Below are 13,390 nucleotides of genomic sequence, written 5' to 3'. Positions count from 1 at the left end.
TATATAAAATAATTGTATATGACATGTAATAGGGAGTCATTGAATGATAGCTTGCTTTCACTTGGCCCTCCATGAATAAACATACTCTGTGTGTGTGTACGTGCATGTGTGTACGTGCATGGTGTATGTGCATGTGTGTATGTGCATGTGTGTGTGCGTGCGTGCGTGTGCGCTTAATGTAAAGAAACTCAAATTAGTATTTTTTTTTCTATATTTAAAAAATGTTAAAGTTAAGTTAAGAACAGACTTACCTTCAGCCTCTTCTGCTCAGCATCGGCCAATGAGAGAGGGAGAAAAGGGAGAGGAAGAGAGGGAAGAGGAAAAGGAGGTAAAGTAGGGGAAGGAGGAAAGACAGAGAAGGGAAAGGGAGAGTTGAGAAAACAAAAAAAAAGGGAGAGAGGAAGAGATGGAGAACAGGAGCCAATAAGAAGGAGAAACAGAAGAATAAAAAAGGAAGGGGAGAAAATGGCGGGATGGAGAAAAGGGGAGAAAAGGTAAAGCATAAAGAGAGAGAAGAGGGAAAAGGGTGGCAGAAGATGTTGGAACGAACACCCAAGAAGAGGAAGAGGAGGGGATGAAGAGGTGAAGATGGCGTTCATCGGGGCGGGGCACACAGGAGCAGACAGGCAGCCACAACACAATGCATGATGGGAGAAAAAAACAAAGAAAAACAAACTGGTTAATTGGACGGTGGCTGTGAGAAGCATGAGACCAGCGGCGGTTTGAGAAGTACAGCAGAAACTCAGCGACACTTAGCGACAAGTAGCCTCCGGGATGCTAACGAGATGCTAACGAGATGCTAACGAGAGACTGAAGTAGCGTCTGAAGTAGCCTCCGAGATGCTAACGAGAGACTGAAGTAGCGTCTGAAGTAGCCTCCGAGATGCTAACGAGATGCTAACAAGGGACTTCTGTAGCGTCTGAAGTAGCCTATGAGATGCTAACGAGATGCTAACGAGGGACTTCTGTAACGCCTGAAGTAGCCTCAGAGATGCTAACGAGATGCTAACGAAAGACTGAAGTAGCATCTGAAGTAGCCTACGAGATGCTAACGAGATGCTAACGAAAGACTGAAGTAGCATCTGAAGTAGCCTCCGAGATGCTAACGAATGACTTCTGTAACGTCTGAAGTAGCCTCCTAGATGCTAACGAGATGCTAACGAGAGACTTCTGTAACGTCAACACAGTAAAAATTGATCTACTTAACCAATACCTAACCCCACTGTGGGGTCCCTGAGCAGCTCCTTCAGCAGCAGACTGATACCCCCCCCCCCTACATGACACTGTGGGGTCCCTGAGCAGCTCCTTCAGCAGCAGACTGATACCCCCCCCTACATGACACTGTGGGGTCCCTGAGCAGCTCCTTCAGCAGCAGACTGATACCCCCCCCTACATGACACTGTGGGGTCCCTGAGCAGTCCTTAAGCAGCAGACTATACTGATACCCCCCCCTACATGACACTGTGGGGTCCCTGAGCAGCTCCTTCAGCAGCAGACTGATACCCCCCCCCCCCTACATGACACTGTGGGGTCCCTGAGAGCTCCTTCAGCAGCAGACTGATACCCCCCCCCCTACATGACACTGTGGGGTCCCTGAGCAGCTCCTTCAGCCGCAGACTGAACCCCCCCTACATGACACTGTGGGTCCCTGAGCAGCTCCTTCAGCAGCAGATGATACCCCCTCCTACATGACACTGTGGGGTCCCTGAGCAGCTCCTTCAGCAGCAGACTGATACCCCCTCCTACATGACACTGTGGGGTCCCTGAGCAGCTCCTTCAGCAGCAGACTGATACCCCCTCCTACATGACACTGTGGGGTCCCTGAGCAGCTCCTTCAGCAGCAGACTGATCCCCCCCTACATGACACTGTGGGGTCCCTGAGCAGCTCCTTCAGCAGCAGACTGATACCCCCCCCTACATGACACTGTGGGGTCCCTGAGCAGCTCCTTCAGCAGCAGACTGATACCCCCTCCTACATGACACTGTGGGTCCTGAGCAGCTCCTCAGCAGCAGACTGATACCCCCTCCTACATGACACTGTGGGGCCCTGAGCAGCTCTTCAGCAGCAGACTGATACCCCCCCCCCCTACATGACACTGTGGGGTCCCTGAGCAGCTCATTAGCAGCAGACTGATACCCCCCCCCCTACATGACACTGTGGGTCCCGAGCAGCTCCTTCAGCAGCAGACTGATACCCCCCCCTACATGACACTGTGGGGTCCCTGAACAGCTCCTTCAGCAGCAGACTGATACCCCCCCGGGGTAAGAAGGAGAGGTACCGCAGGTCCTTCATCCCAGTCTCTGTCAGACTCTACAACACCTGCACTACCTGATGGTGTTGTAGTTTCTGTTCCTGTTTTTCTCCCATCTACATCACACACTTTCTGTTTATCTTTAATATTGGTATTTATATTATTTTATTACAAGTACTTACTTTTCAATATTTATGGTCTCAGGTTAATATAATTTAAATTATGCTGCCGACTCATGCTTCTTTGCTCTAATTACACATTCAACTTAATTTTTAACGTCACTTACACTGCAATATTGTTTCTCTTATCATGGCAACCGCACTTTAAAATTCCTTTTGTTTGACGCCATTTTACTTACTCAGTCTACCATATTTTCATTGTCTATTTCTTGCCTTTGTATTTCTTTCGTGCTTACTTGTTTGTGTGTTATTGTTTTTTGCTGTTATTGAAAAATGCTGCTACTGTAACGACAACATTTCCCCGTCGTGGGATGAATAAAGTATAATCTAATCTAAGTTGGTTCACTGCTAGCTTAGCTACAAGTTAGCATCAAACACAACAACGGCTGCCAGTTGACTGGTGTGTTAAGCTAACGTTAGCATTCAGACAACATCGTTAAAACGTTTTTTAAATGACTGCTAGCTTAGCTACAAGTTAGCATCAAACACAATAAGGCTGTCAGTTGAATGACATTTTGAGCTAACGTTAGCAACCAAACAACCATAGATAGCTATACAGTTTTTTGAAATGACTGCTAGCTTAGCTACAGTTAGCATCAACACAACAACAGCTGCCAGTTGACTGGCGTGTTAAGCTAACGTTAGCATTCAGACAACATCGTTAAAACGTTTTTTAAATGACTGCTAGCTTAGCTACAAGTTAGCATCAAACACAACAAAGGCTGTCAGTTGAATGACATTTTGAGCTAACGTTAGCAACCAAACAACCATAGATAGCTACAGTGTTTTTGAAATGACTGCTAGCTTAGCTACAAGTTAGCATCAAACACGACAACGGCTGCCAGTTGACTGGCGTGTTAAGCTAACGTTAGCATTCAGACAACATCGTTAAAACGTTTTTTAAATGACTGCTAGCTTAGCTACAAGTTAGCATCAAACACAACAAAGGCTGCCAGTTGACTGGCGTGTTAAGCTAACGTTAGCATTCAGACAACATCGTTAAAACGTTTTTTAAATGACTGCTAGCTTAGCTACAAGTTAGCATCAAACACAACAAAGGCTGTCAGTTGAATGACATTTTGAGCTAACGTTAGCAACCAAACAACCATAGATAGCTACAGTGTTTTTGAAATCACTGCTAGCTTAGCTACAAGTTAGCATCAAACACAACAACAGCTGCCAGTTGACTGGCGTGTTAAGCTAACGTTAGCATTCAGACAACATCGTTAAAACGTTTTTTAAATGACTGCTAGCTTAGCTACAAGTTAGCATCAAACACAACAAAGGCTGTCAGTTGAATGACATTTTGAGCTAACGTTAGCAACCAAACAACCATAGATAGCTACAGTGTTTTTGAAATGACTGCTAGCTTAGCTACAAGTTAGCATCAAACACAACAACGGCTGCCAGTTGACTGGCGTGTTAAGCTAACGTTAGCATTCAGACAACATCGTTAAAACGTTTTTTAAATGACTGCTAGCTTAGCTACAAGTTAGCATCAAACACAACAAAGGCTGCCAGTTGACTGGCGTGTTAAGCTAACGTTAGCATTCAGACAACATCGTTAAAACGTTTTTTAAATGACTGCTAGCTTAGCTACAAGTTAGCATCAAACACAACAAAGGCTGTCAGTTGACTGGCGTGTTAAGCTAACGTTAGCACACAAACAACCATCGATAGCTACAACGTTTCTGGAAAGATTTCCATCTTCTGTAATTGTTTGTAATGAGAAAACTTTATTATTTTATTATTATTATTATTCTTGGGCCCGCGCAGACGACAGTCCCGTTTCCGGGACACGCCATTTTGGATTGTGTTTGTACTGTACTTCATCGTCAGGGATGCTTTGCGTTTACAACGTGCCACACAGAAACACAGAAAGCTTCATCCACATCCGTTAGTCCAAAACAGTGGAGGGGAAACCCAACATGGCGACTGTCCCGCAGGTAGCCGGGTCAGGCAAAGGACCACACTTGGTTCTCTGAGGGTGGAGTCACCTCCATCCTACGCAGGTTAGGGCTGCAACTAACCAGTATTTAATCGGTTGTTTGGTCTATAAAATGTTAGAAAATTATGAAAAATGTGGGTCAGTGTTTTTTTCCCCAAAGTCCTAAGATGGCGTCCTCATAAATGTCTCGTTTTGTCCTCAAAACTCAAAGATTTTCAGTTTCCTGTCCCAGAGGAGAGAAGAAACTAGAACAATATTCACATTTAACCCTCGTGTTGTCCTCGGGTCAAATTGACCCGTTGTCCTATATCAGTGTTCTTTTTAATTCCCCAAAATAACATGATTGATTCCAACGCTCTTTGCCAAGTACAAATCTCTACTTTCATTAATTTTGGGTCTTATTATATTTTATAGCATTGTAAAACAAAGTGAAGTGTTGTTGAAATAGTGTTGAGTAAAAGTTGACATATTCCAGTCTGTGATTATCATCAACATCCATTCCTTTAATTTCAGTCTCAATAATTCCTAATTTCTGCTTTTCTAACTCAAACATTAGGGATAATTTCCTATAAATGAGCTTTATTGACCATAAATTCCAAAAATAACTGTAAAACTAGAGTTAATAAGTTAGTGTTACAAAGTGTTGAAAACGTCAAAAAAAGTGACAAACGTTGAATAAAAAAGGGACAAAAACTTAAGAAACTTCAAACTTCAATTTTGACGGGAAGACGACACAAGGGTTACACAAGCTGAAGGAGAAGTTTTACCTTTTCTTCCTTTTTCTTTTTTACATACAAACGTACTCAATGAATTGTCAAACTGGCAGAGTTTTCGCCACCTTTTGAAGGCTTTTCCGATGGGAATTTGGGACTATTTATGGTGGTCTAGACCTGCTTTATATATAAATTATAGAGAGGTCTAGACCTGCTCTACCTGTAAATTATAGAGCGGTCTAGACCTGCTCTATCTGTAAATTATAGAGCGGTCTAGACCTGCTCTATCTGTAAATTATAGAGAGGTCTAGACCTGCTCTAGCTGTAAATTATAGAGTGGTCTAGACCTGCTCTATCTGTAAATTATAGAGAGGTCTAGACCTGCTCTACCTGTAAATTATAGAGAGGTCTAGACCTGCTCTATCTGTAAATTATAGAGCGGTCTAGACCTGCTCTATCTGTAAATTATAGAGAGGTCTAGACCTGCTCTATCTGTAAATTATAGAGCGGTCTAGACCTGCTCTACCTGTAAATTATAGAGCGGTCTAGACCTGCTCTACCTGTAAATTATAGAGCGGTCTAGACCTGCTCTATCTGTAAATTATAGAGCGGTCTAGACCTGCTCTATCTGTAAATTATAGAGCGGTCTAGACCTGCTCTATCTGTAAATTATAGAGCGGTCTAGACCTGCTCTAATCTGTAAATTATAGAGTGGTCTAGACTGCTCTAATCTGTAAATCATAGAGAGGTCTAGACCTGCTCTATCTGTAAATTATAGAGGCGGTCTAGACCTGCTCTATCTGTAAATTATAGAGCGTCTAGACCTGCTCTATCTGTAAATCATAGAGAGGTCTAGACCTGCTCTATCTGTAAATTATAGAGCGGTCTAGACCTGCTCTATCTGTAAATTATAGAGTGGTCTAGACCTGCTCTATCTGTAAATCATAGAGAGGTCTAGACCTGCTCTATCTGTACATTATAGAGCGGTCTAGACCTGCTCTATCTGTAAATTATAGAGCAGTCTAGACCTGCTCTATCTGTAAATTATAGAGAGGTCTAGACCTGCTCTAGCTGTAAATTATAGAGAGGTCTAGACCTGCTCTATCTGTAAATTATGGAGCAGTCTAGACCTGCTCTATCTGTAAATTATAGAGAGGTCTAGACCTGCTCTAGCTGTAAATTATAGAGCAGTCTAGACCTGCTCTATCTGTAAATTATAGAGAGGTCTAGACCTGCTCTATCTGTAAATTATAGAGCGGTCTAGACCTGCTCTATCTGTAAATTATAGAGAGGTCTAGACCTGCTCTATCAGTAAATTTATGAGCGTTCTAGACCTCTCTACCTGTAATTATAGAGCGGTCTAACCTGCTCTACCTGTAAATTATAGAGTGGTCTAGACCTGCTCTATCTGTAAATTATAGAGCGGTCTAGACCTGCTCTATCTGTAAATTATAGAGCGGTCTAGACCTGCTCTATCTGTAAATTAATAGAGCGTCTAGACCTGCTCTTATCTGTAAATTATAGAGCGGTCTAGCCTGCTCTATCTGTAAATTATAGAGCGGTCTAGACCTGCTCTATCTGTAAATTATAGAGCGGTCTAGACCTGCTCTATCTGTAAATTATAGAGAGGTCTAGACCTGCTCTATCTGTACATTGTCTCCAGAAAACTCTTATTTTGAAATGACACTATAATAAAGTTGAACTGGTGAGTTGTTGCTGTTCAAAGAGCCAATAATGGATTTGCCCTCGGTGCTCACAAATACAGTGTGTGCTGACATGATGAGGTGGAGGTGGGGGGGTGGAGGTGTGGGGGTGGAGTGTGGGGGGGTAGTGTCTGGGGAGAGTTACCGTTAGCTGAAGAGGACACGCGTGGCGAGAGAGGGACACCAATGAGACAGAGAGAGTTCAGGTCAGACATGTTGGAATAACCTACACACACACGCTCTGTGCTTCTCTGTGATGCTCCAGAACCAACGTCACAGGCAGAAGAGACAGTGTGTGACGCTAGTTAATAGTGTGTGTGTGTGTGTGTGGGGGGGGGGGTTATATATAAATGTGTTTTATTTTAAAGTTCCTGAAGAGGATAATTGACAACAACTTAGAGTTTAGGCAAGAAGGCAGAAACAAAACACAAAAATGTCCAAAAGGAAAAAAATAATAAGTGTTGTATAAACACACATGATCTAATAAGACATGTGTATTTATACACACAGGCCTGAACTACACACACATACACATGCTCAGGTCTTATACATGCACTAATGGAGAGATGTCAGAGTGTGGGGGGGGGGGGGGGGGTCTGCCAGTGTTGGACCAGCGCCCTGAGCAGCTGAGGGGGGTTTGGTGTTTGCTCAAGAGCACCTGGCAGTGCCCAGGAGGTGAACTGGCACCTCTCCAGCTACCAGTCCACACTCCGTACTTTTGGTCCGAACAGGGACTCGAACCAGCGATCCCAACCCAACTCTCTACAGACAGAGCTACTGCCCCCCCCTTATATATATATATATATATATATATATTACATATCTAATTACAGGGTACTAGGGCTGCAGGATATGAGGAAAATGAGCGATAAGGTTGTGAAATATCGCAATAACAATATTTCTAGCCATAAATAAATGAAATTAATAAATGGAGTTGCTCACCTTTCTCCAGAATGTCCTCCGCTCCTTCCTCCCACTGCTCCTCTTCGTCCTCGTACTCATCGTCCACGTCTACACAGAGAGGACACAAGGACACCAGTGTCACAGCTCTGCAGAAGCTCGTTAGAAACACAGTGGGGGTGTGTGTGTGTGTGTGTGTGTGTGTGTGGGGGACAGGATCAGGGCTTGGCAGGATCAAGGACTTGGGTCGTATGTGGACTTGTCCCGGTCTTGGACACTGTTATTGCCAAATATGGATTTTGGTGGTGGTGGGGGGGGGAATCACCAGACGCCTCCCGATACAATATCACCACAATACTTACGCCACAATACGATATTATTACGATTTTAAACATATTGCAATGTTCTGCGATATTTTCCAACTTCTAATTTTTCCCCAAAAGGAAACTTCTCAACATCTGTTTCATCTAAAAAGAAACATTTCTCTGTTTGTTCATCTTCAACGTTATCGCTGCAGAACGGGACACACTGGCCAACACATGCAGTATTTAATATGTAATAATATATACTATGTATAATAAATAATAACAGATCCATACATGGCGTCGGTGTATTGATGCAGTTTTGCCACTGAAAATATCGCGATACGATGCTGTACTGAATTAAAACATTTCATTTATCAGAACTTTAATATATTTTGATGTTCTGTTTTGATAATAATAAACATTTTTTATATTTAATGCCAGTGAGAACTCATAAATAACAAATAACTATTGTTAGGGAAATCTGTTCATGTTTTGTTACAAGATTCTGGATTTCTTTTTTTTTTTGTATATAATCTTAAAGCTCCTTCATCGGCCTTAAAGCTCCTTCATCGGCCTTAAAGCTCCTTCATCGGCCTTAAAGCCTTAAAGCTCCTTCATCGGCCTTAAAGCTCCTTCATCGGCCTTAAAGCTCCTTCATCGGCCTTAAAGCTCCTTCATCGGCCTTAAAGCTCCTTCATCGGCCGGGCTCTAAACGCCCAACGACGGCCGGGGGCGTCGGTTAAAGAGGGACGCGGACGTGGTTTTGGTACCGGCTTCGTCCAGGATGAACCCTCCGTGCCGGGGCTTCTTCCTGGGCCGGTCCTCATCGTCCTCCTCCTCCTCTTCGTCGTACTCCTCCTCGTCCTCCAGGTCCTCGCCCTCCTCCTCCGCTACCTTGTCGCTGCCCACGGGGCTGCCCGTCTCCTCCTGGGGAAGAGACGGAAAACAAACGCACCCTTTACTTTAAAAGTGCTACAGTAGGTACCAAAAGTTCTGCATTTCAAATGTTACTCCGGTAGAAGTATCGTCATAAAGTAAATGCTGCCATAATTACCACCCACTTAGAAGTTTAGTTTAGTTAATTTAGTATTATTCATGATTCCCATTCTCACTTCTCACTCATGTTTTTTATTCATTCATCATTCTCATTTCCTATTTCATAACTGTCCATAATGTCCATACTGTTCATATTGTAATATAATAACTTAATACTATTTATCCCAGCATCCTTTGCACTATGCTCCACATTTAAACAATTTTATTGAACTCTTCATTGCTTCATTGCTTCACTGCTACTATTATTATTATTATTAATATTATTATTATTATTATCATTACCTTAATATCAATCACCTTAATTATGTTATTTATGTAAATACTGTATCATGATATTCCTTTAACTGTAAATATCCACACTCCTTATATTTCTTTATTTATATTTGTTATATTTCTAATATCTGAGCAACGGTAACACAGAGTTTCCCTTCGGGGATCAATAAAGTATTTAGGATTCTGATTCTGATTGCACTCACGCCTCTCTATTGTCTCTGTTTAGAGTGTGTATATATTGTGTATATATTAGTGTGTATGTTTTTGTTTCGGTTATTTTTGTATGTGTAAGCAGAGTGATGCTTTAAAGAAAAATTCCTCGTATGTGTAACCTGGCAAATAACGCTGATTCTGATTCGGACACCTTCTCGCTATTTTCTGACGAGGTTTTTTGGACATTTTTGGCGCTTAAAAAAACATTTTTGGCGCTATTCAACATGTTTTACCGACGGTGACCAAGTCGTCTTAAAGGATAACTATCTCTCTTTCCAACCTGGACCCTATGTTCCTGTGTGTTTGTGTCTGAGTGACTGATGGGAACAACCATCTCTGACATTGGTCCAGTGTGTTGGCAGTAGAGAAACAAGCTCCCATGGAAGTTAATAAAATAGGGCCATCGTCAAGCTTGTATTTACCTTCATAAAACTTGTGATTTGGCCGCTGACAGACTCACATTAATATTCTAAGTGTCTGACAACATCATGGAAAGGATCCCTTCAGATATAAACCTTTAAAACCTCTTTGAGACCTTTCTGTTTAACCAGAGACAGCTCTGAGGTCGCTGGCACTAAACCCACCAGACTCCATTCAAAAAAGCAACACTTTTAGCGTGTGTAGAGCAGACATGTCGTCACATGTAAATCAGTAAACCACGTGTTTACTTCAACCAAAACTAGAGTTGTGATAGTTGGAAAAGTGGAAAGACGACCCAACACGGCTTTTCGAAGTTTTATTTTGTTTCTGTCGACTTTTAACGAAGTGTACTCTACGATGCTTAAATTGCTGTTTATTTACATGGAGTCTGGTGGGTTCAGCGAACGCGATTTCGCAGATGTTTTTAATGTATGTAAATCAGTAAACTATGATTTTACTTCAACCCTTGACTAGAGTTGAGACGGTTGGAAAAGTGAAAAGACGACCCAAAACGGCTTTTACATAGTTTTATATTTTGTTTCTGTCGACTTTGAATGAAGTGTATTCTACGATGGTTAAATTAGTTTGGATGAACACATGTGTTCATCCACAGTTTTGATGCCTTCAGTGATAATCTACAATGTAAATAGTCATGAAAATAAAGAATGCACTGAATGAGAAAGTGGTTCTAAACGTTTGGCCTGTACTGCATATATGTGTACTACATATATGCAGTACATATGTGTATATATACTACATATATAACTACATTATACTTGGCCGTGACCAAATAAACACACTGCAAAGTAACAATAAAGTACACAACATGCTAGAGAACATGCTTTCTCTAAAAGCATACGTCCTCAGCCTTTATATCTACCTGTGGGTTTTATTTTTGGGAACTTTATTCCACTTTAACGCGCCACTTTTTCGTCCCCATGTTTACCTGTGCGCACCGGGGCGCTTAGCATCGCTAGGCTAGCGGTTAGCATGTACCTCGTTCTCCACTTCCTCGGCCTCGCCATCGCTGCTGCGCTCGCTCTGGTTGTCGGAGAAGTCGCTGTCGTCGCTGTCGGACATCTTGGATCCCCCGGAGCACACTGTGGAAAAACACAAAACCCCCAAAAACCGCTTGGCTAAAGTTAAAAACAGACGACCGCTAACGGCTAAGCTAGCAGCGCCGGAGCATCCGGGCCATTACAATCAGTCCGGGCCTAGCGAAGCATGCTAACGTTATTTTTTACGAATATCTCCAAAACAACGGCAATCAAATGTTACTTATTGAGCTCCGCGGTTGCTACGTACCCGTTTCACCTCCCGCTTCTGCTTGTTATGTTACAAGTTGATTCATAAAAGTAAATATCCCCTTATTTCGATTAGTCTAACGTTTCTCACGTCTTCCAGGAGAGCCGCGAGATTTCGAAAAGCTGGGGGAACTCTCGCGGGTTTTGGGGGTGTGGGTGTATCATGAGAGAAAGAGGTCTCACTCTGGGTCTTTTTGTTTTTCAAAATAAAAGACTAGTTGACGCTTTTTATCGATGTTTTAAACTTGATTCCTCAGGGGTTTAAATCTTTATTGAATCATGTTTCAGCCATGATATATATATGTATATATATGTATATATAATTATACATAATTATTTTCACACAAAACAGTACACAGAGTATACAAAATGACACAAAAAAGACAGGATAAAACTCAGAATAAATACATTAAAATATTTGAACAGTTATAGTATTTTTCTGTCAATGCATTGTGTTTTAAAAAAATATTTTTAATTTTTCTGCATTCGTGTTTTCTGTTTTCATCCAATTTGCAAATTTGCAAAGTTTCAAAATAAACTTTTTTTGTACTTCAAAAAAATACTAAAATTAACTTAAAAAATAAAATAAATAAAATAAATAAATATGCACGTATATTTTTGATGTGTTTCTTTTCACGAGGAACTATAATCCATACAAAAAGTATTTTTTAATCAACATCATTCGAATAGTAAAACAATTATTTTATTTTGAAAGAAAATCTAAAACATCTTGGAGAAACATTCAACATCTAAAATATAATTTCTAAAATAATTACAAACACGAACATTCATAAAATGTTTTTTGGGGGAATTTTATTTTTTAAATAATTAATTAATTAATAATTAAATCATGTACTTATTGAGAATCTATGAAATAGAGAGGGTGAAGATAAAAAAGAAATTATAAATAAACTCCTTTTATCACAAGGAACTGTAATTCATACAAAAAGTATTTTTCAATAAAATATCATTCGAATAACCAAAAATTTATTTTATTATTATATAATTTATTCTATTTTACAAGTCTGGACATCTTTAGAGCCACATTCAACATTCAGCTGGATTGTAATTAAACAACTAGACTATAAACTAATTAAAAAAAAAAACATGGTTGAAAAACATCACATTTAGCGAATAAATACTCAAAAGAATATGTACAAATGAAAAATAAGTGACGAGTGATTGCTCCCTCTCATAGATAGCATCTCTGACGCGTCGTGACGTCATTACGTTCGACGGCCGTTGACGCAGCCAATCACGTGCCGCTGTTTTCAAGGAGACTCGGGAGTGTTCCGTGTTGACGACGCCGTTAGTTACCGGTGGATTAAAAGACGGTAAAAAGGTCCCTCCGTGGCTCCGTTAGCTGCCCGGTCGGCCATGAACAGCGTCGGGGAGGCCTGCACCGACCTGAAGCGGGAGTACGACCAGTGCTTCAACCGCTGGTTCGCCGAGAAGTTCCTGAAGGGGGACCGGAGCGGCGACCCGTGCACCGAGACCTTCCGGAAGTACCAGGGCTGCGTGCAGAAGGCCATCAGGGAGAAGGACATCCCGATCGACGGAGTGGACTTCATGGGCCCCAACAAGGACAAGCCAGAGACCTGATGGGGGGGGGGGACCTGGGACCTGGGACCCGGGACCTGGGACCCGGGACCTGGGACCCGGGACAGAGACTGTACTGAGATCACCGGGGGAGTGCGGCCATCGGGGCCTACTGAGCATGCGCAGAAGGAGACCCAAGCCAGATACTGTACTATTACCGGGGGAGTGCGGCCATCGGGGCCTACTGAGCATGCGCAGAAGGAGACCCAAGCCAGATACTGTACTATTACCGGGGGAGTGCGGCCATCGGGGCCTACTGAGCATGCGCAGAAGGAGACCCAAGCCAGATACTGTACTATTACCGGAGGAGTGACGCCATCGGGGCCTACTGAGCATGCGCAGAGGCAGAGACGCTGGATGTTGGAGCCCGGATGTACTAAGAGAACATGTGTACGTTAGTGCACGTTAATACACACAGAACTGATCCAGGACGGGTGTTTTTTTTTTTTTTTTTAAATTTTGTTTTTTTTGTTCAACCTGCTGCTTATGAGCATGCGCAGAAGCAGAGACGCTGTGGTGCCTGTGT

The 13,390-nt window shown here is 42.2% G+C and overlaps 2 protein-coding genes across 2 annotated transcripts; one reads left to right on the top strand and one right to left on the bottom strand.

Annotated features, from left to right (window-relative positions):
- Positions 1–251: 251 nt before the first annotated feature.
- LOC116679344 (transcription elongation factor SPT5) lies at positions 252–11,410 on the bottom strand (the record flags this gene model as incomplete). Its single annotated transcript, XM_032509011.1, has 6 exons — positions 11,267–11,410; positions 10,958–11,061; positions 8,770–8,926; positions 7,737–7,805; positions 6,940–6,945; positions 252–263 (listed from the first exon to the last, which is right to left on the bottom strand). Coding segments are annotated over exons 2-6 (328 nt in total), but the record flags the coding sequence as incomplete, so codon positions are not given.
- Positions 11,411–12,513: 1,103 nt separating this feature from the next.
- Positions 12,514–13,320, top strand: triap1 (TP53 regulated inhibitor of apoptosis 1). The gene is made up of 2 exons (XM_032509012.1): positions 12,514–12,881; positions 12,923–13,320. Exon 1 carries the CDS (start codon positions 12,643–12,645, stop codon positions 12,865–12,867), a length of 225 nt encoding a protein of 74 aa, XP_032364903.1. The 5' UTR covers positions 12,514–12,642; the 3' UTR covers positions 12,868–12,881; positions 12,923–13,320.
- Positions 13,321–13,390: the final 70 nt, after the last annotated feature.

Source organism: Etheostoma spectabile, unplaced genomic scaffold (assembly GCF_008692095.1).
Source record: "Etheostoma spectabile isolate EspeVRDwgs_2016 unplaced genomic scaffold, UIUC_Espe_1.0 scaffold00010665, whole genome shotgun sequence".
NCBI classification, from domain to species: Eukaryota; Metazoa; Chordata; class Actinopteri; order Perciformes; family Percidae; genus Etheostoma; species Etheostoma spectabile.
This window is presented reverse-complemented; position numbering and strand designations above follow the sequence as displayed.